The sequence below is a fragment of the Polyergus mexicanus genome, unplaced genomic scaffold, assembly GCF_030449975.1.
Source record: "Polyergus mexicanus isolate NDT 795.1 unplaced genomic scaffold, iyPolMexi1.0 SCAF_2, whole genome shotgun sequence".
Classification (NCBI taxonomy): Eukaryota; Metazoa; Arthropoda; class Insecta; order Hymenoptera; family Formicidae; genus Polyergus; species Polyergus mexicanus.
In genome coordinates, this window is record NW_027223322.1 from 4,744,932 (window position 1) to 4,772,739 (window position 27,808).

Genomic DNA, 27,808 nt, shown 5'->3' on the forward strand with positions numbered 1-27,808 from the left:
ATGACATTTATTCGATTAATTTACGAATGATAATAATTGCGATTAACTTGATTTAAAACCCGATTAGATGCTTTTGATAAGAATTATCATTTGGAATATTATCATTTTTGATAAGAATATTATCATCTATTCTATCAAAAGACATTTGCTTCGTAAAAGCAATATTTCGTGTGGATCAATTGGCGAGATAATTCCGTTTAACAATTTTTCAAGATTTTATCTCACGGTGAATACTAGTACTTGACGAAAGACGGTCGACATCGTCGACGATCGTTGGAATAACTCCTCCTACACGGACTCGAACGCGACGGAGCGCAAAGTAGGGCCCGTATGTAAATTCGCGGGCGAAAGTTGAGGACTGAAACTCGAAGAGGAAAAGAAAGATCGCACCTCTGCAAGAGCTTCTTAGACCTCACAGTTAATACTTCCTCTGGCTTCGTAGCCGTTTCATCTCTCGCATAATATCCTATTGAAATTTTAGTCCTCGTCAGAATAACGGTATTATCATGTCGATAGACTGTAAATTGCTATGTCCTTTCAAAATTATGCTACGCGATATAAACGATGTAGCAAACTGTATCGTTTGATCATTTAATTCTAAATAATAGAAAAAATTAATATTGCATCGTTTGTAATTTTATACTTAATATGTTCGTCTTACTTTTAATTTTATTTTTAATGTTCTAGTTAAAATATTTTAAAAACATCAAAAAATTTGTTCCTCCAGAAATAGAATATTTTGTTGTGCACATTTTTTGTTATAACTAAGATACACCCAAGTCTTTATCATGATATTATGTGCTAGAAAGAGGATAGCGATAGAAGCATGAAAATGTTTTCAAATATCTCGCAATCGTCTTTCGTTTTCTAATAAGAATCCTAAATTTTTAAATCACTAAGCGCCATATTGTTTTCACCGAAAATGATGTCGATAAAAAAAATTGTATCTCCTTATCGGGGAAAGAAAAGAAGGGAAAAGCAGCGCGACTACTATATGAGAGATGTCTTCAAGGGGGGAGCCGACGTCCATAGGACGTCAGGACGACGACATACCACGTACTACATACCAGTCGAAGGAAGTTTCTTTGAAGAATCAGCCGGGAAAATAAATTGGCTACCTCGAATATCTCTCGCTCCAACGAGTGCTCGTGCAACATTGTAAGCGTAAAGCGCGTGCTTCCTGCACGCGCATCGTATCTCGTACACGTCGTGTACACGTCGGTGCAAACAAACGGAAGAATTCGAGGAACGAGGAGAAGCGAAGGAGGTAGCTAGCTACTACGAGGCAACTGGTAAAGTGGGTTACTGCGGCAGCATCGTTTTCGAGAGGGATCTTCGGGAATTTCTTCCGTCGTGCCCTTTGCCACTCACTCGCTTTTCTCTTCCCGGCTTTTCCCGCGGATAATCGTTCGCTCGTCGTACTCGTCAAAGCTGTCGATCGCAACGATTTATGAGATTTTACAGAAGGAGGCGATAGTAGTCATCAACCTGCTAATTCAACCAGAAAATCTGATCGATATTTATTTACCCTCAAAATTGCTTTCTTTAGAAAAGTTTGGATGTTTTTCTTGATTTCTTTTTACTGAAAAGACATGAAAGTATTCTAACAATTTGAAGTATTCTTTCAACAATAATCTATAAGTGATTGTTACATCCGGTACGCTTTTTAAAAGACTGCAGTTTTGTAAACGTAACTTCAAGAAGAAATTTGAGAAGATAATTTAAGGAAAGACATATGGTAAAAAGTTATTTAAAAGATAATGAAATAGAGAGTAATGAAAAAATTCCAAATATTAAATGTGAATACAAATATTAAATGTGAATGGTGCGTATAATAACAGAAAGTGAAAATAAGATTTCCGAGTCCTGTTTCTGAAAGTAAAACATCTTCAATAAAGTAGACAATAACAAATTCCATTAAAAGAGATCCGTGAACAAACAAGCGGAATATTGCGTTGTAAGAACTTCCTCTTTAGACGCTGAATAGTAAAGATTGAAGATAAATGCACAGAGAGCAAAACGAAAGAGAATATTTAAAGAAAGATTTAGAAAAGACGCAGTCGTAAAAGGAGCATACGCGTCGCTTTTCCTCTCTGTTTCCATAAAAGAAATAAAATTTACTAAATTATTTCTGTGCGAAAAAATAATCAATCATCGCAAATTTTTTTCTGTGGTATTCACTGTATAACGATCGTTATTTCGCAAATTTCGTATCCGAGATTACGTTACAGCCAAAGAGAGCATCGAAATTCAGATAGCAACTTGTAAAGATCCTTATGATTCGCGTGAATTATCGCGAGATCTGGTTTGGGAATCGCGGAGGGAAGCGGAAACGAGGATTAGCGTGCAACACTAGTTTGTCTTTGTATCATTAGCTTTTGATGTTAGCACCAAAGCTGACGCGTTTCCAATATTTACTTACATCAATGGAGTCTGTGGATTTGCCGACGCAATGCTACACACACCTGACGTGTCCGAATTACTCGCCAGACTTTATCATCGAGAATAATAAATCTGCATATGCCGCATCTCTCTCAAAAGTCGTATAATTATCCCGATATACATGAAAAAGTCAGTTTTTACAAATTTTATGAAATTAATTTGAAAAACATGCACTTTACATAAAATATACTAGCTAATTAAATTACGTAACGAATAAATTGGTAAGACGAATAAAAATATTAATCTTACAATTGATTATTATATTCTAAAACTGCATAATAATCTCTTTCTATTCTTTGAATTATTTTAAAATATTGTTTTGCGCATACAGCTGCTAATTATATATAAAAAATAAAAAATTATATAAAAACAATATAAAAATAGATATTTATATTTAAGTAAAATAAGAAAAAAAAACCCGATATATAGAATACGCACAAAAATGGATGTCTTTGAAATAAACAATATTCCGGCTGTATACATGATTTAAAGGCACTTCAATGTCACAATTAGCGCGGGGAATTTATTATTTCGCACGCGACCGATTTGAACACGCAAAGTGGTTACGAGACGGGACGCGTTGTATACGAACAATTATCTCGGGAGAATCTCGTGGGAGTCACGGCCAGGCCGGAATCCCGAAAAGTGAAAATTCCGCTCGCGAAATTTCCGCCGATTGATTTTTCCCCTCTTCCCCTTTGTTTTCCTTCTCGTCCCCTGTTTCGATACGCCACATTCGTATGTCGGTAACGTAGGACAATTAAGGCGCTTCACCACTGATTCGGACAGCTTGAACAGAGAGAATAAGCAAAACATACATAAATGATTGACCTGAACGCGATTTTGTTTGAGTGAAAATTTAATGGAGATCTTTTCAATTTTCGAAATTAAACATTCTTGGAAAGTGAATTCTAAATTAAGTTTGCTTCATTGAGAATTCCATTGAGAAACTCTGTTTTTTCGTCTTTGAAATTAAATATCTTTTTCTTTCTTTCTCTTTGTTGTATTAAAATCTAAAATTAAATTTTCAACAATTTAATTAATTTTGTTTTGTCATAGATTTTTTTATTTTGAATGGCATTATAAAATGGCAGTGGGATTTGAAAACTTCTGTCAAGTTTGGAAAAAAAAAAAGAGAGAGAGAGAGAGAGTTTTAATTCTATAATATATTTTTTTTTTACCAAAGAAACAAAAAAAATTCTAAACAAGAAATAAATCTGAAAAATATAGTTGAAGAAACCTAAAAGGATCTATTGTATCTGTGAAAATAAACAAGTTGGCTACTATATCTCTATAAAACAGTTAAAGATGTTCCATAACTATATTTACTGTTGAATGCAGTCACGCTCGGTAACAGTTGCGGGTGGCGATGAAATACATTTACCACTGGCGTAAACCAATTTCATCCGTAGATCCTGCCGAAGATCTTTTCTATGTTTTTCTTTTCCTCCTTGCCATAATTCGATGTCTGCCAGTTCGTTAGCCTCATGAACCCGCCCGCGAGCGGAATCGAATTTTCCGTGGCTCAACTTGAGATAACAGTCAACGACAGAGCGCGAGTAATCGGATATACCGTTCCTTTATACCTTAATCCTTCTCTTCATGCCTTTATGTCTTAATCGCCTTAACCATTATTCTCAGTAAATTCCTGCGCGCCATGCGTGACACATTGTTTTCAAATAATTTTTGGCGAAAATATTTTCGATATTCTCATTTATTTCGAATGTTAGAAGATACGCGATATGTGCAGAAGTAATTTTCGAACTCTTATCACGTAAAGTGACAACTAGTAAGTGTTAAAAAAGATAAGAAAAATAAAATAAGAGATTATAAGTACTTAAATATTATAAAAATTATCTTTTAAGCTTATTTAAAGAAGATTGATAAAATAATTGCGTGGCTTATTCTAACAATAACTAAATATTATACGTCATACCATTAGGGCAAATATAAGATCGCTATCGCGCGATGATAAACTTTCGCGATAGTAACCGTAATAGACGACTTTGTACAAGGGCATCATTTTTCGCACCGTCACCCCGGTCCCGTACTCTCCAAGAGTAACCGAAGTAACTGAAACGTACGCGAGCGCCTACGAATTTCGTGGACGATTACGAGAAGGCAGGAAGAGGGACCTCGTCGTTTTTTCAAGAGCACGTACGTGGCCTCTTTCGAACGTTTCAACGTTTTACGAGAGCGCGCAGTCGGGAAGCCCGCGGGCCCTCTGACTTTTTCATCGTTGCGTCATACCTTTTTCACACGCTTGCGACTTACTTTAGGTTTGCGGCAAACTGCGATATCTCTCGCTGCGAAATGTTGACGAAGAATAATAATAAAGCAATCGGTAAACATCGATCTCTCTTGTCTTTTACGTGGCGGCCATTTAATTTTTAAATATCTCGATAATTTATTATTAAAGTTAAATATTAAAATTGATATCAAAGTCTTTATTGAAAATATTTTCATTTTTTAATCGCTTTTGGCACATCGCTTTGACTCAAATAAAATCATTCTTACACTTTCATATTCTTGCTTCGTACATTCGCTAATTGCTAATTATAGACACCGATTGTGCCGTATGTTACGCAATAATGCAACGTCGATGTATGCGGGCACATAGAAATTACAGACGGCACATGGCGACGCCGTATGGTCCAGGCTCCATTAAGTCGTCGGTTAGTGCACATGCCGCAAGGATCGAAAGGGACCTCACGCAGCGTACGCGGATATTGGACGGCGTCTCGTGTACCCCCTCCGCTCGTGTACCAAAGGCCGTCATTTAGCGGAATTGATGGATTAAGCGGAAGACCGCGTCCAGCGATCGTGAGGGTGCATATTATTATACGAGGCGAATTAAGAATTTCGTGACGAAAAAATAACGGCCTAAGTAAAATACAACGTATTATTAGATATTAATTTAACATAATAAAACAATGAAGGCTTTTATACAATATTTATAAGGCTTTCTCAAAGTAAAACTATCAAACATATAGTTGACGCTTTTAAGAAAATAAAATCTCATCTTATCAAGACACGCACAATGGCGAGTATATAACGAAGCATATCTCGTGACTGTATTTTTTTTTTTCTTTTTAACTTGTCGAATCCTGATTTCTTTCTTAATCTTTACGTAAATCGTACAGAAATATTTTTTTATAATTATTTTTTTTTTTTTTTTTCGTAATTAATTAAGTAGCATATATTAATCGATAGATTATTAATTTTGCATAATTTTAAAATTCATTATCTAAACATGTATAGCCGACGTCATTACCAAAAAAATAAAATCTCGTCTATCAAGGGATTATATACATATTAATTAAATAATATCAAATTTTTTCCCTCTCTTTATCTCGCGTGCATCATATGATATGCGAGCCGTAAAAATTCTCGGGAAATGATTGAAAAATTCTGCGATCTCATACAATATGATTCTGGTAATCGTATTATCTCGTCGCGCTAGAAGAAAAAAATAGATCGCTTCAATATTATATAGATTCTATTCGCGCACGTGCAACGCCATCAAAGAACATTGTGTCTGCGTATAATCCATTTCGGAAATAAGTTTCCGGCGCGACGGATTTCCCGAATTTCATTCCATTCGCCAGATCTCGAGCGCGCGCGAGCACAAACTTTCCGTTTTCCTTTCTTTCCTTTCCTTCCGCTTTCAATGCGAACGCAGAGGAGGGTCGATGCAAACAGGGGGACCCAAAAGCACGGTCCACCGATTCAACGATTTAAGAAGACACAGCTCATTGACAAGAATGAAAATAAAAGTTATCATTCAAAATCAAAATAAAAATCTTTTTTCCTTTTAATTTTTGATTATTAAATCTCTTTCGACATTTAAAAAAATTCCTCAGAGTTAGACAGGGTTTTGCGTTAAGATTCTTTCGTTTAAGTAATTTATTTAAATCGGAATAATAATTACCAATGCTGTATCGTTTATTTCTAAATTTACATAATTTCCTGCGCGTGGACAATGTCCACATTAGAATTTCGCATTCGTCGAATAGAAGCTAAGTCCGATATGTCACGAAGTCAAAAGAGCTAAGTAGATGCTAGAGAAATGAGATATCGTTACCGCTCTCTCGAGTGCAATGCCGCCTCATTGCAAGAAATCCGAGAGCGGGGCATTACGAAAGCCGAACAAGTTTGAATAGAGCCCGCATTCCGCATCGAATACCCCGAGAAACTCATTAAGTGAGTTGCCCCATCAAGCGAGTGAGCGTACGGAGGGTAGCACAGGATTCCGGGAAGGGGGGAGGGGTGGGGGAGGGAAAAGTGGGGAGGGATCGACGTATGGATGGCGACGGCTGTTTGCTCGACTTTAGACGGTTTACACGAAAAGTATCCGACTAGTTACAAGTCGGCTCTGTTTACGTCTCTCGCCTCGCAATGAAAACAATAAGTATAGTACGCGCTTATCTGTTAAACTGCACTTGACTTCAAAATTATCCGAATTAGTGTCAAATTTCAATGCCAAGATAATTTATGTTACTTCTCAAATCGTCTCGTCTCTGCTTCGATATTATTCCAATTCCTATTCTATTTACGATTAAATTGATATGCGTTTGATGGAAACAATATACATAAGTAAAATTTTTTATCTATGGAATAAATAATAATAATAAATATACTTGTAGGACACAAATGGACACGAATATATGAGAAAAAAAAAAAAAAAAAAAAAAAGAATATAAGAAAAATATGTGAAAAATAAGAATCAAATCAGATGGCTAGATCAAGCGATTAATCGAAGTACATCTGATATTATATCAATAATGAATCACGTCTAAATTTAACTCGCTTTAATATAATTTATTGGATAAAAATGACTAAATTAGGAACGGATGATTCAAAATCTCCAAGCGATCATCGATATAAAAAAAAAAACTATAATACAATGGCTAACAATAATAGGATGCTCTGTTTCTACGGATTGCCAATATCAATAACAAAATTATTATTTATCTACAATATTTTAAAATTTGTTATCATTTTACAGTTTTTCTCGTGCGATTAAATAAATGCTCTGATATATATCGAGAGATGTTCCGAGAATATGTGTCTAAAATTATTTACAGCTAGAATACCTTTTAGGATAATAGCTTTCTTCCCACCGTGTGTTAAGGTTAAAAGCGAGAAAGTATAATATTTCTCGATAATCTTCCACAAACAAGAAAATATAAAATTTATTGCCTGCCACCCACTATCGTTATTAATATGTCGCATGCGATGCAAGTGTCTAGTTTCCCATCATCGTACACCCGGTGATTTCCGGAACCGAATATGTGGCACTGAATGCATACGAGCGATATACCTAAAGCCTGCTGATGCAGTTTTTGCAACGTATTAATCGCGTCATCAAAAGACCACAATATTTTATTAGCTGTCAGAATTCGGCGTGCGTCGTTTGTTATCGAAATCATTTTTGTCGTCTCTATTTTCTACTGCGCATTTGTCGAATATTATAAATGTCTTTTCGCAATAAAAATACTATATCTCATTAAAAACGTTTAAAATTATAGTAATCTCTCTCTCTCTCTCTGTAAAATCAATATCTAATTAATTATTTGTATCTTCATAATTCCAATAATAAAAAGATTAAAAAGCGCATAAAATCTCATAATAGCGGATAATTCTCTTTTTAGAGAATATTATGGAAAATATATTAATTTCATCAACAAGTACAAGATTATTAAATATTTCTCATAAATCAATGTATATAATAACACAAAGTATTCTATATAAAGAGCATAAAAAAACAAATATTAAACTTAAATTTAATTTAATAAATTAAAAATAAAATAGTTAATCGCAATTTTCTGAACATTTTTGCAAAAACAAAGAGAAATCTAATGTGTATGACATTGTGAAATTGACATCGATCCTTACGCAAGGGCTTTTCCCAAGTGTTGGCAATTTGTATGTATAATTCTCTTGCCAATAAACGAAAATCACCGGTCGAGAATCAGGGAGAAAATTACACACGGAATGCGGTGCAGTTTCAACCCGGAGAACTCTCGTGTTCCTGTCAACTAACTGTCGGATATAACTGAGAGAACTAGCCAGCGACTAAAGGCCAACGGATGCGACGGATTTTGCAATGGAAAAAAAAGAGCACAGAGAAAAAATTGGTTTTTTCCCCAAACTACTTTTTTCCTAAATTAATAATATCAGATCGTCCTCCTAAATCAATATGGACTGCTTCAAATTTTACACGGTGAATTTGTCTTAATTTAAGAGAGCCTGGTATCTAGTGAAGCATATAAATAAGAGTTTCTATTTTACATTGAATTAGTACTTTTTTATATTAATTATTATTATCAATATTTTATACTCTCACTATTTTTTATGTACCGTGAAAGAAATGTAAATGCGTGAAGAAATAAACGCGACTTGAAAGTGATCGAAACCATGTTCTTCATATTCTCGTGTCTCGATATATTAAAAATAATTAAAAAATAATTGAACATAAACGAGAACACGAGAACGTCACGCGCACGTGCTTCAATTCACAGTAGCGATAGCAAGTATTATATTTGCACAGTGACTGTATGACATGTAATATGTTAATCGTGATAAGAAAAGCGCTGTTTGAAATTTAATTTTTTATGAGAAATCAAAAGTAAGAGTCGCATTGTGATGCCCAGACGTCGTAGATCGATTACTTTTCTCGCGGATTCGGTAATTGTAAGATATAAAATTATTTTTATTTCAGTAATTCTTATATTTCTTTTCTTTGAATAATTTTATTTATTTTAATATAAAACTGTTTCATTTTTAATAACATAAGTGTTGAAAAGAGTTTATACGTAACATAATTATAGTTTATACATATTAAATGTGACAAAAATTTTCTCTCCTCTTTTTTTATATAAAATGAAAATATCGCCTTCATGAATCTTTTCCGAATCGAATAAATATGGATACAGATAGATATTTATCTCCTCCGATCATATTTCTGTATATCATTAGTGTTTTGAGATTAATATGGATTATTGGAAATAAGATATGATATATCTTATCTCCAAGGATAAATAAGAAATGGTTGTTTCTTATCATTTCTAATTGTAATACGTTATGAAACATTTTAATATGCATATGATATTTCTTCTAAGAGTTACTGACAACGGCCTTAACAGGTAACAAAACAAATATCATATGCGTAAAGATAATGCGGCTCCAAAGAAACTCGACTCCACTAATGAGAAACAGCTGAGAGGGATCTGTAACAATTGGATCATTTGACCTGTTTTTATTGGCAGCTTGCGCAAGCGAGGAGCTCGCTAGAACGCTATCGTGTTTTACAGTTCGACCGCATGCCTAGAATCATTTCGCGACAATACTGGTGGCACTGATAAAAAAAATGTATATCTGATCGCGCTCTAGCAAAGTATATTCGCTTTTCTGTCTAAAGCAAATAACGTACGGGAGGCACGGCGTAGATGATTTCGTTCCGAGACATATACCTGGCAAGGAACGAGATAGCTGCCTAAATCGGCTGACTTGGGCTTCTATTTTCGTCTTAAGAAGTAGGACTGACTCCACCACGTCGAGCACAGTCGCCTCTTCATCTCGTCGCGTCGGATATGCTCGCGAGTGACCGTGAAAATGACAAGATCGCCACGATAACCGGTGAGAGAAATCCTTCTTGCATTAACGTTCGATAGTGTTGACAGTTTTTAAATTCGCAATAACTACAGTACAGTGAGTGTAATTTAATGATGCGTGTGCAGAGGCAGATAAAAATTTTCGGTTCCTACAGCTAACAGTTTTCGGAATCTCAACTAGATTACCAAACAGTGTATTAAAAGAGAGAAAAAGTATATCAAAACTTTAAATAATCGGGGAATATGTTTACAAACAATTATTTTGTGAGAATCGTTAATTTTGTTAGAAAAGTCTTCAAATTTCGTTTGTGTTTAAGGACAGTTGTTTAAGTCTCCATCCACATACTTATTATATTACGTCGTAGAAACAATATGCATATTTAGTTACAATTTATATTGTGTATAAATTTTAAATGAATTTAATATATATTTAAGAAATTAAATTAATTAAATGTATAAAAAAGCAAACATCTTATTTAAATATTTAATATTTATCTTTTAATATAACATACGTATGTAGGTAACGTATAGATCGCACTTTTAAAAGAATCTCTTAATTATTATGCTTCTTTTCTTGTTTTTTCTTGTTTTATCTGTAAAAATGTTTTCTCCCGCAAGTAGATCTCTGTATCTGAAAATTCTGTTCATATCTCTTATATTTATAATTATACTTTATTATATAATCCATAATATAAACACGAGGCTTCACTTCGTAAAATCACTGATTTTTCATTTTTCAGACAACATTAACGAATCGGCTGACTTCAATAAAGCCATCTCGACAACCGGTAAAGTTTTTTAAGTCTCATTCAAAATAATAATATTTACTATTTTTTTTATTTGGTCTGTCTATCTGTTTTCCTAACTTATCTTTTAGGCTATGGAGTGTTTAATGTGTTACTGCTACTGGCAACATTGCCAATCGCATGGACCGCCATTTTCGATATTACTTCCGGCGCTTTTATCTTGGGATCAGCAGAATGCGACTTGGAACTCACATTCTTTCGCAAAGGCGTACTCGTGGCATTTCCTTACATAGGTAGAGAACTTCAAATAGAACCGATTAAGAGAGAAAGAGAGAGAGAGAGAGAGAGAGAGAGAGAAATAATTGTAACGCTTCTATAAATCTACAATATATTAATAATTATCATAAAATTATAGCAATCTTCTAAGATTATAACAACTTGACGTGAAAAAGATTATAAAAATCTTTAAAAAAAAAAAAACACTTTAGAAAATCAAGTATTAATATGAATATTATTGAATATCATTATTGTATCATAATTAGTCTATTATTCAATTAATTTGAAAGTTCAATTAATTTGATATTATATATTTACATTAATATTTTTTTCCATTTCTTTGCACAATGTAATTTATTATTTTGGTAGTATTAATTTATATCTTGATCTTTTGTAGGTATGACAACGAGTGCTTTCATATGGGACTACATAACGCCCTATGTAAGCATGAAAATATTGTTCATGCTTGCATTATTAACTGATTCTATTCTGAATATCGTGAGCAGTGGCGTACAGTCTTATTATATATTTATACTAGTCAAGTTTCTCAGTGGGATCCTGTGAGTATTCGTAACTTTTCTAAAGAAATCACTAAAACAAATTTCAGACGTCTTTTAAAATCCAACTGTACTTCGCCTATTAAAAGAGAAAAAAAAAATTTAATTTATTAATAAGTATTCAACATTGATAAAAAAATAATTAACATTCTCAAATTTTATTATTCAATCATTTTAAATAATAAAACATTCGCAATATTAATTTTCTCTCATTAATAGCACAGTATTTTTTATATAATTGAATTTTCTTCTAAAAATCTCGAGGGATTCAAATGCATGATTTTCCGATCTCTTTATGTTTATCGCAACCTTCTACCCTCATAATCTTACGCCCGATAAGGTGTAACGCGCGCGCGTCTACGATTTACAGTGCAGGCGGCCCGTTAGCGATGGTGATGACGTATCTGACGGAATTCCATTCGGCGAGGTACATGCCCCGTTTCAATACATGGGTAGGATTTCTCTTCGCCATAGCAAACATCGTGCCAGCAGGTAAACACGCGATCGCGTAATAAATCGTATAACGCATCGCACTTATCAACAACAACACGTTATTCGCGATAGCAAATAAATAACGCGCGTAAAAATATATTAAAAGCTAAATTCGTGTAAAGAAATTGTGGATAGAAAATATATATTTTATAAAATATAGATAATTTATATATACACGAGATAAATACATATACTCACTGTATAGCTTCATATAATTAGTTGATATAATACCTCAATTATAATTATATTATCTTTATAGTATCTTTGTTTCTAATTCATATAAATATAGCTATGATATTCTAAGTAGCTCGCATGTAAAAAGGATCCAGAGTCGATCTCATGCGGCTCTTTAGTCGCGCCGAGAGATTGGCGAAACTAGTTCGAAATTAGATTACGTGTCACACTATCACGGCGTTCTATGTATAATGATTAGTGAATTTTATCTAACAGCGTAAGATGAATCACACTTGACGCTAAATAGTAACATAAAAAAAAAAAAAAAATCGAAAGATCGGTTCTATTCGATACTCCTGCCGGAAAAAAGCTTTAATAAAGAAAGAGAAAGCCATAATATATACATATACTCTTATAAATTTATCTCAACAATTAAATGTGTTTGACTTTTCAGCTCTAGGCTTCACGATATTGCCGTTGGACTGGCACATTGATATCTTCGGTCAAGACTACAATTCCTGGCGTATATACCTGTTAATCTGCTCAATACCACCCGTCGTCGGCTTCGTGACAGCGACCATGTTACCGGAAAGCCCTAAATATCTCATGGCAATTGGCAGGTCCGATGCTGCTTTGAAATTATTCAAGAGAATGTATTGTATGAACACCAGGCAACCTTCGGAAACGTTCCCAGTAAGTGGAGTAACACGCAATTCAGTTTTTATTTCAAGACTCTCTTTCGGATCTTATTATTTTGTAATTATTTTTTTAACTAAATATACCATATTTAAGTACTTGAATAGAAATATTTAAATATCTGATGCTTTTCGGCGTAGTATAATCTTAAAATAATATGTATAATAAAAATAATTTTATTAGTTAATTTTTAAGCCTGATTTAAATAATTTATAATTCCAAATAAAATTTTATTTATAATTTTGTGTGTAGTATATTTTTTGTGTTTATTTATATATAATTTAATATATTGAAATATACGGCATACACAAAATTATAACTAGACATCTATCTAAAATTTTATCGCGCATTATAGATTGCCTCAATTTTAATCTACAAAGATAAAAAAGTATATATTTTATTTATTGTAAAATTTTGAAAAATTTTTGATATGTGATTGAGAATTTAAGATTGAGTTGCAGAAATTAATCATCTCGATTTAAGGACTGATTTCAAACAGGGTATGTCCAGACTCGTTATTTCAGCCGTTTTTTTTGATAGAACACTCAACTAAGATTCATTTTCATTTCTGACTCGGGCAACGACGATATTGCATTATTCGGGCGTTATTATCTTTTTACCAAGTTTATCGAGCAAAACTCGTTGTTTCGGGCTCTAATAAATGGCTGCGAGATATCCTCCGCGACTTCGTAGCGCTTCTGCTAGATACAAATGACACGTTTTATTTACGACACGTCTGCAGCGAAGAGAAAAAGAGTAAGAGAGTAAAATGGAAATACAGAATGACGCAAATCGCATTTTCTAGACGGATAAAGGCAGAGTCGGCCAACACCGGGTGTCGTATATATTGCGTTTCCCAAATTTAAGCTTCGTATTTTTTTTTTGTCATACAAATCTTTAGATAGTAAATCGAGTATCGTATAATTACTTCTTAGATTTTAATAATACTATAATAAAAATAATGATAAATTTATATCGTTTCTGTGTGCTTACATATTTTTCCCTTATCTCTCTCACACATTGTATAGTGTCTGCTTTCGTGTCCGCTTTTATACCGCTCTACCGGTACTGAATTTAGATAGCAGTGCACAAATCGAACGCATAATTCACTCGGTGAGCCGAGAAAAGAGCGCCTTTCATCGTCGCCTTTTCCTCGTTGCAGATAAAAGCGTTGCTCGTTCAGCAAAAGACGCAATTGACGCGTCCCGTGCTCGAGGCGAGTCTCGAGAGGGTACGCGTTTCGTTGTACAACACGAAGCTACTACTCACGACGACGGCTTACCTGCCCGCCTTCTGCTTCGTAAGTTTCCTCCAATTTGGAAGTATGCTCGGGTAAGTTTGAGTAAAGTCGCGGCGCTTTTCGACGCGACGATAATCAGCGCGACGGTAATTGACGCGATTTGCTGTTCGATCGCGCAGATTTAATACGATGAGACTGTGGGTGCCGCATCTCTTCATCATCCTCAAGAATTTCGACGCGGCGAATTGGACACCGAAGGACAGGCAACCGACCATATGCGAAATGTTGGACCGACACGCGGCTCTACCCGGCAGACGGTACTTGAACTGCACGAACTTTGACGATGCGTGCTTCAAGGTTGGTGAAATGGCGCGAAACCAAGAGACACTTCATCCATGTTCGTATTAGAATCGATCTTGGAATACAAAGTAAAATTTAATTGCGAAAATTCTCTGTTAATTAGTTTCTATTAATTAGTAATTGCGTTGATAACTTAATTTTAAAATAAAGACCTTTGTGTGCTATTATTAAATATTCGCAACATTTTTAATTAACGTTAATGAAAATATTTTTAATTGATCGCAAACAGTATGTTTCACAAAATTTAATGAGCTTCTTCTATATAAATATTTTCCTTTTTATTTATGGCACTAGTAATTATAATGTTGTATTCCAACGGGCTATTAATTCCGTGATTTATCAAAATTTTTCTATATAAATATTTTCTTTTTTATCTAATTAAGTAATTATAATGTCTTATAATGTTATGTTCCAGTGGACTATTAATCCCGCGGTTTATAAAAATTCCACCGTTATCGCGTCATCGGCTGTGATATTCTCATTTCTCGCCGGATTCATAACAATCACCAAGCTTCGAAAACAGATTATAATGCGTAAGATATTACATTGTTACATATTTATTCTGCAGAAAGTAAAAAACTTCCGTTTTTTTTTTTCTATTAATCAATACTTTTCAAGAAATTATTTGTTAACTATAAGTTACGTTAACAGTACAAATGCGATAAATAATATTACACATGTTTTGCATTGAAAAAAAATATCCTTTTTTTTTCTTTCTTAAATGCCGTTTGTCGCATAATTTTTTACGTATTCCTATTACGCGACATAGAAGTGCTTAAAGATTGTCTACAGGATACATAATTATTTATACTCGGCGCGGAAATAATCCGTAAATTAACGGATACAACACCATTGTTGCAGTCACGGCCTTCCTGATATCGGTGGCAAGCAGTTTCGGAATAAATTGGGCGCAGTCTCCGCCGTACATGCTGACGCTGGCGGCGGCGATTATCGTGACGACAAGAATAGCGGGTAATATCGTTACCGCGGTGAATGTCGACGTTATTCCCGTCCCATTAAGGTAATGCCGCGCGAATATAAGCGCGTTTCTTCGACGCGCGCGACCGTATCCTCTTCCCTCTTCTCGCTCGCGCATCCCTCGTGTAACCCTGGAGATTAATTGCGACCGCGTGGCAGATGCGAATGAGTGAACGAGAGGGGATGGGTGAGGAGGAGGAAAGAGGTTGTGTCTCTGAGATTTTATCGGGTGCAATTCTCCATTCGTCGCTTTATCATCGTCGTTCGTTAACGCGAGAAAAAGAGGATACGCTGCTCTGCGCGAGATAAATATAATTTCGGTCGGCGGAAATGAATCTTTCGTTGCAGAGCCACAAGCACCAGCATCCTCGCCGCCATTGGAAATATCGCTGCCGTTGTGGGAAATTTGATTTTCTCCGCGCTTCTGGGCACCAAGTGCATCGTCGCTTTCATGGGATTAGGCTGCCTTTTCTCTGGTACGATCAACGCAAGGATTTAATCCTTTCGTAACGAATCGTATCGTTTCGCGGATAAAAGAATTTACAAAATCACTGTTTTCGACGATGATAAATTCAAATCTTTAATGCGAGACACCTTACGCGTAATGTTAAATTGAGCGTTAAAAATATTTAATCAAGTTAATTAAAGTACGAATTATAAAGATTCGACAAATCTCATAAGACTTGTAAGATCCATAAATCTCATCTCTTAATCAAGTTATCACAAAAGCTTTAAATAAAAATCTATAACGCATCACTAAAATTTTGAATTAATTAAATTAGATTAACATCTTAATTTTTTTGATAAAGATAAAAATGTTTTTTAAATATATATATTTGTGCAGAAATCTTTTAATATATATTTCTTTTTTTCACAGTCTGTTTCTGCGTATCCTTATTCTTTCCGCAACCCGTGAGAGAATCGTCGAAGAAACTTGCCGAAGCTAGCACGTCGAAAATATGAAGAAGATAATAGAGAAACTTTGAAATCATTCATATATCACACATTTAGGGATTATAAAATTTAGATTAAATGTATAGCTGCTTAAAAAAGCTCTAAATTGAGCTGTGATATTTTTCTAAAACAATTTACCGAAAAGAAAATTTAGGAAAATGTAACAAGAAATTTAATATTAAATAAATATGCCTTCTATTCTCTCTTTCTTAGGAGAAATGGACGCAGTATTTTTTATAAAAACTTTTGATCTTTTCTTTTTTCGATCCTTCCCCAATATTCTTTATATTAACAATGCGATAATTAATAATTTATCATAAAACAGGAACAGCTATGAATGAACAGCTATCTTCTACATTTACATGTAATAATGTGAAATGTCGTTATATCTCTTGACTATACATATAGTCTTTCATATTTTCTATTAAAAAAAGTGCACAACAAACAATTAAATGAAATTTTCTTACAAATTTTTATATAATTAGATTTTTTTGTTAAATATAATTATAATTATTTTAGATCCTAGGCTAGACCACGAATACACAATATAATCCTATAGCTTACTTTATCTACATTTTACACCTGTTTATATGCATATTTTACGTCCTTTTGATTAAACTGCTTTCAGTTTCGTCCGCGGGGTTGAGGAAGCCGCATTTGAATTGGAAAACATTTTGCGCTTTCAATTCGTATGGAATTATTCAAAATTCCTCGTCGTCGCCTAGTAACGAGGGACTTACGTCAACCTGCGTGAGCATCGCGTTGCAGATAAGCGGCGACAGATTGATTACGCGTAGCACGTGAGAGCCGCTCGAGTCGTACGCAATCGCGAGTTATGGAAAGTTTCATCCAACGTGATAGTTAATTAGCTAGTTGTGCGCGCGAAACTAGCCGAGGGGCAAATTCGTCGTAAACTTTACCTATACCGAACATACATGAGGGAACCATATAAACACGTGCTTATTGCCGTCGCAAGGCGGCGAGGCAAGAGTTACCCCGTTAAAGCTGCACTCCTCCTGGTTTCGCCCGAAGCATAAACATCCAAACTTGTACGCGGTTTCCTCTGCTTCGGCACAATTGTGCGATACATAGGGCAGGGCGCCTACATACCGCGGAATTAACGTAAGCCGCGCAGTTATTCGTCACTTAACCCTTTCGAGACTCGAGGGATAACGCGGGCCCAGAGAATGTTTTAATTCTATCTCAGGATTAAAGGCTTTCCGTAAGTTCCTGGCTTACATGAACGTCGGGTGCTGCCTCAAGCATCAAAATTCAGACAATTGTAATATCTCGAAAGAGCAACGTGTGTGTATTAGCTATGAAAGCCTTTCTGTAAAGCCCGCTTTAGATGATCTATAATCCGCGATAAATTTCAGGATAAAATATATAATTTTATGCGCTACGTATCCTAATGTATGTATGTATTCTGCAACACGTCTTTTATATATGCGTGTATTTTACTTCTTCAAATATCTCTTGCACATAATAATAAAAATATAATAATATAAATGAATTATAAATGATATTATATAATAATAATTATAAACAAAAATCTGTTTCAAATTTTGTGACGAAATCTACGTTACTTAAAGCGTATTTAAGATTTAAATTATGCGAAGTAGTATTTTACTATATAATTTATTAACTACTATATAATTTTACTAATTATATAAAATATATAAAGATCTTAATGATAATAAAAATTTTCTATGTATCTATTTACCTATTTCTGAAAGTTTTTCATGTGCAATTCAATTTGCAAAACAATTTTTTGTTTCAAAAGAAAATAAATATGTAAATTTTTATACAATAAATATAAACGCAACAATTTCATGTTATTTGGAAATCTGTATGCCGAATAAATGTATGGTAGACAATAATTATATAGTTTATTTTATAAAATTATATACCGTGACTCAACACCAACATCATTATTTAAACGAGACCACGCATGGTCGATCACTTCGGCAATTTTATCTCCGATTTAATCTCTATTGCGTTTAATATGTTATTCATTTTGAAATCATGTAATAGTCATAATATCTCATTAATATATTATTGCAATAAATATCGCGGTCGCTTTATTAAATGCGTTAATTAAAAGCAAATACATCGCAAATGAAGATGTTCGTACTCGATTATGGTGCAAATTGGTTAACATGTAATATTATTGTTTAGCTCTTCATAAAATACGCGGCCATATAATTCTCGCGATAAATCGTTATGTACATTCAGTAACCTAACAAATTGGCTTTATAAATTTTAAATTAAAATCATTTTTATTAATTTTTACATACATTTATTATACGAGTGAGATAAATGAAAATGCATCTTGATGCCCTCTCTGATATAGATTCTAATGAGATGCTAAAATTTATCGATACCCAATGCTTATACTCTATGGATAATTTAACATACACTATCCTGAGTACCGCTGTTTTTGAGTATTCTCATAGTGGCTCAATGCCTAAAATATTATCGGTCGAGTACAAGTATCAAATACTGATATTTTATCCACGCCTAGCTATTTTATCGGCCGCCTTGTACGATACACTCGTGTTTACTGACTGCGAGTGCACATTTCTTTGAATGCATTTTCTTGCAAACTAGTTTCCCTCAGATGCATATCCAGAATCAATTTTATCTCACTGATCAATATTATAAACACAGAATTAATAATTTTAAAAATATCAATACTTGATCGAAACTTCTTAATTTCCATCATTATTTTACTTTAGTTACGTAAAAATAATAAATACAGTATCAATATGTTGTAATTATATTTTCTGTATAAATATTATGTTTGTCAATAATGTGAAAAATGCAATTTAATATATTTAAGGAAATTCAATCAATATAATTTATTAGAGTAGCCATGGCGAATAAGAGCTTCCGCTTTGTTGGAAAAAAGTGCATTTGTTGCGGTAAAAGCGGAATGGTGAGTGGAAATTCCTCGGTGATGGAACAAGGACAAAATACATACAGAAATTACAGAGCTATAGAGGAGTGTGCGCGCATGCGCAAACTGCGTTTTAATTTTCGCTGAAACATTCTTGAGAGTAGGAAGAACGTACATCTATTTCATTCTAATCTTTTTCATTTCGTCTTGGCATTTTCTTCCGCGAAAAAAAAAAAAACGAGAAACAAGAAAGTTGTAATATAATTTTCAGAGACAAAATGCTATTTAGCGCTTACATCAATTGTCAAGTCAAGTAAAACTCTATCGCTATGGGCTGACTATAGTATAGCAAACCGTGTGTGCCGGATGAAAAATAACGCGTTGGTGAGACGACGATTTATCTCGACAGAAATTTTCCGCGAAGAAAAAAGTTATTACAGATAGAGCAACCTCATCCTCGCGATCAAGCTTTCCGCAACTTGTCTGAGTAACGCGAGTGAGAGACCTCCAAAACCAAGTTACGTATAAATCCTTATTCAATGTATCATTTCGCCGATCTTCTAGAAACGAACTTGTGCAGTTTGTAAAAATTATCTAACAAAGAGCGTTATATAAAATAAATTGCATTTTCGAAGCAACAAGTTTGGACATTTTATTTTAATAAAAATTTTTACGTCCTATTTTTTCATATTAAATAAATTTTCAAAACTTTTGTCTTCAAGATATAATAGCATAAAACATAAAATATATTTCCAAATTATTCAAATAATTTCATAGATTTAATTATATATCTATTTCTATTTACTTCTATTTTTTTTATGTTTTTATTTACTATTTATTTGCTGTGTACAATACTTTATCGCGGAATTGAGAAACAAATAATCTAAACAAACGAAAAACCAGCCATTTCCCTTTTATTTTACAAAAACATCTCGATCGCGCGCCTTAAAGACGCCAAAGAAATATATTCGTGTAAGTTCTTGCTTAGAGTTCGTGATTACAACCCTCTCAGCCGTGAAATAAAGTATGCACTCTTATCCATGGTAGAATCAAGCGGCATTAAGCTTAGCGCCCTTACGTTATTTCGCCATGAATAATTCATCAAGCACGCAACGCGCTTATCCGAAACAATGCATGCAGATGCCATGGACAAACCTGATCGTTCGAGAAAAAATTAGCATTTCTTTATATTGTGCAATTTTCAATGCCGCCGATCTTATGTTCATCTGCGTGAGCGGGGATCGATCCGTCGTCTATTTAATCGCAAATATATGTAACTTGTCTTATGTCGTCTGACGCGAGAGATCCATCGGGGATCATTTCCTGACGACGTGACGTCCTGACGCGCTCGCTGACATTTCGCGTTAGTTATCGCCGATCAATTCTATACGTGCCGACGATCCCATCCCGTACCATAGCGGGTTCCCTTAAACCCAAATTACATTCGCTCCCACTGTTGACGGTGGTTACGCTCACTCGAGTGACATGCGTCACGTTATTATCCAAAGGATATAGCGGACGAACTCTCGTGTTTCAATCAACAAACTCGCGGTCCACACACACACACGCACGAGATATGACGATTTAAATAATGAAGGAGAATGTGTTTACATCAAAAGTATGGTAAAAACAAAATAATCAATATTCGGATAATGTACATATATACATATATTCAATTTTCGGAGAAACATAATATCAAGTTCACTTTTTAATTTTTATTTTTAAAAAGTAGCAAATTAATTAATTTAAGAATTTTAATTGATTTTATAAAAAACTCCTTTACAAAAAATATAACATATTGGCATGAAATGGAATGTAATGAACGTGTGTGAAGTTTGCATCTCAAGTGTTAGCATCTCACAAATAAACTTCATATTAACTAGCATCCAGCATAGTTCCATAGTTCTTGATAGGTTTTAACAATAGTTCCGTCTAATTTACTATTAAAATCGTATTTTTAAGAAATGAGATGCTAACTTCCGGTAACATCTGATAGCATCTCATCGTATTTCGAATATTTGATCATGGGGGAGTAGGATTCCGTGGAGTTTTACAGCCTAGACACATTCTGTCAATAGTTCTGACGATTAAATTCTGTAGAAAGTAATTAATCGTCACAAAACCCATCTAATCCGCGCTACTGGCACCTTACCTTCAAAAATCGGAAGTTTTATTAACAGTTCTATTTGCTTCCTAAAGAGTTCTATCGATAAGTATTAAGGCCCGAAGCTATAAATCCAAAAATGAACAAGTTCTGGCCACTTTTAGTTATACGCTCTTAAAAAATTTCTAAGTCCCGAAGGGTTGATATTTTTTTCTAATTTTCGAAGTTCTAATGGTAGTTCTATTTGCATCCCGAAGAGTTCTATCGATAAGTATTAAGGCCCGAAGCTGTAAAACCAAAAATGAAAAAGTTCTGGCCACTTTTAGTTATACGCTCTTAAAAAATTTCTAAGTCCCGAGGGGTTGATATTTTTTTCGAATTTTCGAAGTTCCAATGGTAGTTCTACTTGCATCCCGAAGAGTTCTATCGATAAGTATTAAGGCCCGAAGCTGTAAAACCAAAAATGAAAAAGTTCTGGCCACTTTTAGTTATACGCTCTTAAAAAATTTCTAAGTCCCGAGGGGTTGATATTTTTTTCGAATTTTCGAAGTTCCAATGGTAGTTCTACTTGCATCCCGAAGAGTTCTATCGATAAGTATTAAGGCCCGAAGCTGTAAAACCAAAAATGAAAAAGTTCTGCCCACTTTTAGTTATACGCTCTTAAAAAATTTCTAAGTCCCGAGGGGTTGATATTTTTTTCGAATTTTCGAAGTTCCAATGGTAGTTCTACTTGCATCCCGAAGAGTTCTATCGATAAGTATTAAGGCCCGAAGCTGTAAAACCAAAAATGAACAAGTTCTGGCCACTTTTAGTCGTACGCTCTTAAAAAATATCTAAGTCCCGAGGGGTTGATATTTTTTTCTAATTTTCGAAGTTCCAATGGTAGTTCTATTTGCATCCCGAAGAGTTCTATCGATAAGTATTAAGGCCCGAAGCTGTAAAACCAAAAATGAAAAAGTTCTGGCCACTTTTAGTTATACGCTCTTAAAAAATATCTAAGACCCGAGGGGTTGATATTTTTTTCTAATTTTCGAAGTTCCAATGGTAGTTCTATTTGCATCCCGAAGAGTTCTATCGATAAGTATTAAGGCCCGAAGCTGTAAAACCAAAAATGAACAAGTTCTGGCCACTTGGGCCCGGTGCTAAATTTTTTAAGAGCGTATAACTAAAAGTGGCCAGAACTTTTTCATTTTTGGTTTTACAGCTTCGGGCCTTAATACTTATCGATAGAACTCTTCGGGATGCAAATAGAACTACCATTGGAACTTCGAAAATTAGAAAAAAATATCAACCCCTCGGGACTTAGATATTTTTTAAGAGCGTACGACTAAAAGTGGCCAGAACTTGTTCATTTTTGGTTTTACAGCTTCGGGCCTTAATACTTATCGATAGAACTCTTCGGGATGCAAATAGAACTACCATTGGAACTTCGAAAATTAGAAAAAAATATCAACCCCTCGGGACTTAGAAATTTTTTAAGAGCGTATAACTAAAAGTGGCCAGAACTTTTTCATTTTTGGTTTTACAGCTTCGGGCCTTAATACTTATCGATAGAACTCTTCGGGATGCAAATAGAACTGTTAATAAAACTTCCGATTTTTGAAAGTAAGGTGCCAGTAGCGCGGATTAGATGGGTTTTGTGACGATAAATTACTTTCTACAGAATTTAATCGTCAGAACTATTGACAGAATGTGTCTAGGCTGTAAAACTCCACGGAATCCTACTCCCCCATGATCAAATATTCGAAATACGATGAGATGCTATCAGATGTTACCGGAAGTTAGCATCTCATTTCTTAAAAATACGATTTTAATAGTAAATTAGACGGAACTATTGTTAAAACCTATCAAGAACTATGGAACTATGCTGGATGCTAATTAATATGAAGTTTATTTGTGAGATGCTAACACTTGAGATGCAAACTTCACACACGTATGTAATGAAGCTTGATAATAATATCGAAATCGTTCTCGTCGACTATCAACTTAGTCGAATGTTTCCCGGTTGCACATTTGCAAAATTCCGGGAATGCCGAGTGGAGTGAAAAATTATAATATCTAGGTTCCGCAACCCCCACGCGTTTCCGATTATTTCAGCCCTGCTGAAAATCTAATTTCACGAATTACATCTGCCAACGAAACAACAAATGATATTTCTTTGCAGAGATTATCGACTAACGTTGTTGAATAGTCAAAATTTTCTCTTAGCGCTAGAATAGCAATCGCGAAATTAGATCGAGAGTTCAATCTATGCTGTTAGTATCACAAGTGTGACGTTATCGTAAAAATGTCCGACATTACAAATCATAAATTAAGCTCGCGATACTACCACGGTCGTTAAACGTACAATATCTTTAATTCGTGAACGACGATAGCGAGAACGGAGCAGCTGGCAATTGATCCTGCTCGCGATAAAATAAATAACTCGATATATAAAAAATATTTTGAAAAGATCTCGACGAGAATGTAATGTTTGGAAACATAACAGCGTTACAAGGTATGCATTATTTTTTCGAAATGCTAAAGAGGGTATATAAAGTTTGGCAGAATCGTGACACTCAAATCAAAAGAATGGAACATGAAAATACATTATCTGGAAATTTCATCATATTCCGAATTATATAACCCTTTTAGGTTTATCCATAAACTATCGAGATATAATGCTATTTCTCTGAACGTGATTTTTATTTTTCAACATTTCGCATGTCTCGAAGAAATGATTTTTACATGACGACAAATATATAAATTCTCGGTGTATTTTATCCTATATTTTATAATTGCGCAATTATATTTCTTTTACCAAGCTGATTTTACGGGCAAATCTCTTGATGCTCGGAAAGAAGCTTAAGCCTCTTTAATTCAATTAGTGTTTAAGATAATTGGATTTGGCAATTAGTATTTAATATAATATAATATAATAATTTTCTATATGTATACATACACACAGAAATATGTTTTCTATTTAAGAGAAAATTTTTTATATATTTAAAAAATTCAATTAAAATAAAATAAAAATACATTTTATATTTAAGGGAAAATTTTTTATATATTTAAACAATTCAGTTAAAATAATTTCATGATTAATAATGAAATTAACAATTAACTTAATTTAAATGAAATAAAATTGTATAAAATAGAATAAAAGAGATTAAATACGATAATTCTTATTCTTTCTAAATAGCAAGATATCTTCTTTATGTCAAGCATCAAAGGATTAATTTTCCTATTGTGATTGTTGCGAAAAGAATATGGCAAACTACTCTTCTCTCGGGGGATGATTCTACCACTCTGACTCATCGGGATTTCCCGGTCCAAACAACAAGAACATCTTCCGCTGGGACGTCGCGTCGTACACAGCGAAAACAATAATATGTGATATCATTAGTATCCTTACAGTCGCATCGATATATCACGGGCTGTCAGTCACAGTCGCAATGCACAAGCGTCGTTATTCATCTCATTTGCGTAATGATGCTCGGAATCGAATGTTAGCCAATAAACATGATCATTCATATACACAATATCGGTAAATGAAACATTCCACATAAATAAATACTCTGACTTCCTGCGGAAATACGCGGTAAGAAAGTTTTTTCCGAGCAAAATTACTCATAGCATATTTGCAACATTAATGCAAACCAAATTAAGCGAAATAAAATAGAAAACAATAATTGATTTTCTGTATTCGTCCGTCATTATAGAAATAATAGTAGTTTTTGTCAAAAACACAGTTGAACGAAGTTCGTAAAAGAATTAAAAGCTTAATACGTCAAAGAGTATCCTATTTATCAAGTTCTTCGTAAAGACTCGCATAAAACACAGTAATTCGTTCTACCGTAGTAATTAACGTTCCTTGACAATAATTTACATTCAACATATATATCTGTAGCAACCGAGATTAACAAGACTAACGACCTTCTGGGTGTTTTTAACAGTGCACAAAAAAATGTATCTACCTGCAATATATATTTTCGTTCTATCACATTGATTCGATTATCACGTCATTTTCGCGCTCATTAAACAAGTAAAGTTCGGAAATATGTATTATAATATAAAAGGAAAAAATAATTTCTATTTATGAAAAATATTGTTCAATGCTACGAGCGAAAATCGTTGATATTATTAAAGAGAGCGATTAAAGTACAATAAAGAGAGAAAGGAGATCATTCCCTGTATATCGATTTTCTTACGGACAATCGAGCAGTTCAATGCATCGCGAAAATAAACGAGCGACCCTTTAGAAATTTAGGATTCTATCGTTAAGTACGAGAAACTTTTGCTTCGAGACAAAATAAAATGATGCGACAGAGTATATGTATATTCCATTCGATGATTTAATATACATAAAAGTAGTTCCACAAAAATGTATATATTGTATTATATGAATCACGTATGTTCTTTGGATCGTTGCTAGAATCGTAAAAGTCAAACTAAATAAATGATCATAATTTAATAAAGAAGAGGCAAGAAACTAAATATTCAAGCCAATTAACGCTCTTAATGTATTATGTAGTATTGCTTTATACTTTTTCAGTTAATCTCGAATAAAATTAATTAATCATAATTTTAATTTGCGAAATAATTCTAAATTTAGGAGAGAAAAATAAGTCTAAAAATTTTTGCTAAATAAAACTGTAATCTTTTATACATTATTATGTTATTTTCGATCGATTAAAATTTGAATTACAAGATTTAATCGGAAGAAACATTAATTTCTTTTTGTTTAATTGCGTCCATTAATTATAATCAAACATACACATCATACACATACGGTAGAAAACTAATAGCGTCGGTGACCTTAATGGGGAAGCGATTGCTCTTCAAGGACACCCGAAGCGAGCGCGCATCGAGACTTCGCGTGCGCCTTGTTATATACGATAATGTTGGTCAACGAACCCTCCTCGCGATAGCGGTGGATCAATTGAAATGCACCCCTCGCGCGCGTCATCCCAGACCGGCCATTACTACGATGCAAGGGGCCACTCCATTTTCTTACTGGAAACGTCCTTTACGAATACAGGATTCCTTCAAGTTACAGCATTCGCGAGTATATACATAGTTTATACAAATCGCAATCCGAGATGATGGAAACGGGAAGGTTTTATACATCTCGGACATTACGAAGATAACCAAGAAACTTTCCATAAATATCTTACATTTTTTTTCTAATAAAAAGTATCTTAATTTTTCAACAGATAAAAAGATTTAAATATTTATAAGCAATTTATTAAGGATTAAAGTATTAATAAAAATCTTTTTGTTGTAAAGTAATCGATTTTAAAATTATTCAGCGATTTTCTAATAAATGATATTTTTGATAGATTCTCTATGAAATTGGAATTCTCACGATATAACGGCAATAACGACAGTCATTGTCTGTGACTTGACCAGCCGTAATACCAAACGGCAAACAATGTTACTACGCTACAATCTATACCTCTATTTTACGGGGTGAGTGTTATCGACAGTGCAACGCGCATATAGATAAAATTTGACGATAGGATCGCGCTCCACTCATAGGAAGATATAGACACGATATAGCGTATCCGTTATATCGTTCGCACTTTCATCGATGTCGCAACAAATAAAGTATTACGCACGATATCGATTAGTACAACAAGCTTATGTCGGGCTTTGACATCGCGAAGATGCTGAATGCTAATTCTAAAATACTGCGCTCATAGAAAAGAACGATCAACAAAAAGAAAGCATATTTCTTCGATAATGTTCGACTTAAGTATTAAGCATATTGAAATTCCTTAAGTACGATATAATACGAGAAAGAGAGAGAATTTGTAATTATCTTTTCCAAAGAGCAAAAAAAGATTTAGTTGTGAAATCTTTAGTTCTTAATTATAAAACTTATACATGATATACTAATCACACATACAAGATATCTCTCTCTCTCTCTCTCTCTCATATATTTACCACATATTTCTGATGATATATATATATATATATATATATATATATATATATATATATATATGTATGTATGTATGTATGTATGTATGTGTGTATGTGTAAAATAAAAACAAAAAAATATAAATAAGAAAGATTTTAACTTGTGAATTTTTATATGCGGAAAATAACAAAATCGATAGTATCAAAATAATATCAAAACAACACGACAAATATACTAATCTCATCAAATCATCTAATTTTTATTAATAATTTGTCAATCAGCATCTTTTTACTGAAGAGCAAAGTAACCTTCATCCTAATTTATTTTATTTTATGATATATATATATATATTTATTATACTGTAATCCA

General features: G+C 33.8%; 1 protein-coding gene across 2 annotated transcripts; it reads left to right on the forward strand.

Moving 5' to 3' along the window:
- The first annotated feature begins 9,763 nt into the window (after positions 1 to 9,763).
- On the forward strand, positions 9,764 to 16,740 carry LOC138941562 (synaptic vesicle glycoprotein 2B). Of its 2 annotated transcripts, XM_070311379.1 has the most exons (12): positions 9,764 to 10,083; positions 10,799 to 10,846; positions 10,936 to 11,097; positions 11,478 to 11,640; positions 12,008 to 12,129; positions 12,758 to 12,996; positions 14,162 to 14,331; positions 14,419 to 14,596; positions 15,015 to 15,132; positions 15,461 to 15,620; positions 15,926 to 16,053; positions 16,455 to 16,740. In XM_070311379.1, the coding sequence occupies exons 1-12, from the start codon at positions 10,038 to 10,040 to the stop codon at positions 16,538 to 16,540; spliced, it is 1,620 nt and encodes a 539-aa protein (XP_070167480.1). In that variant the 5' UTR covers positions 9,764 to 10,037; the 3' UTR covers positions 16,541 to 16,740. The 2 variants fall into 2 exon arrangements, with proteins under 2 accessions (XP_070167480.1, XP_070167488.1); XM_070311387.1 differs by lacking the exon at positions 15,926 to 16,053.
- The last annotated feature ends 11,068 nt before the right edge of the window (positions 16,741 to 27,808 follow it).

Coding starts and splice junctions, on each gene's coding strand:
- LOC138941562 (XM_070311379.1), top strand. CDS start 10,038: ATGCTCGCGAGTGACCGTGAAAATGACAAGATCGCCACGATAACCG. Junction 10,847..10,935: donor TAAAGCCATCTCGACAACCG/GTAAAGTTTTTT, acceptor CTTATCTTTTAG/GCTATGGAGTGTTTAATGTG. Junction 16,054..16,454: donor ATTAGGCTGCCTTTTCTCTG/GTACGATCAACG, acceptor TTTTTTTCACAG/TCTGTTTCTGCGTATCCTTA.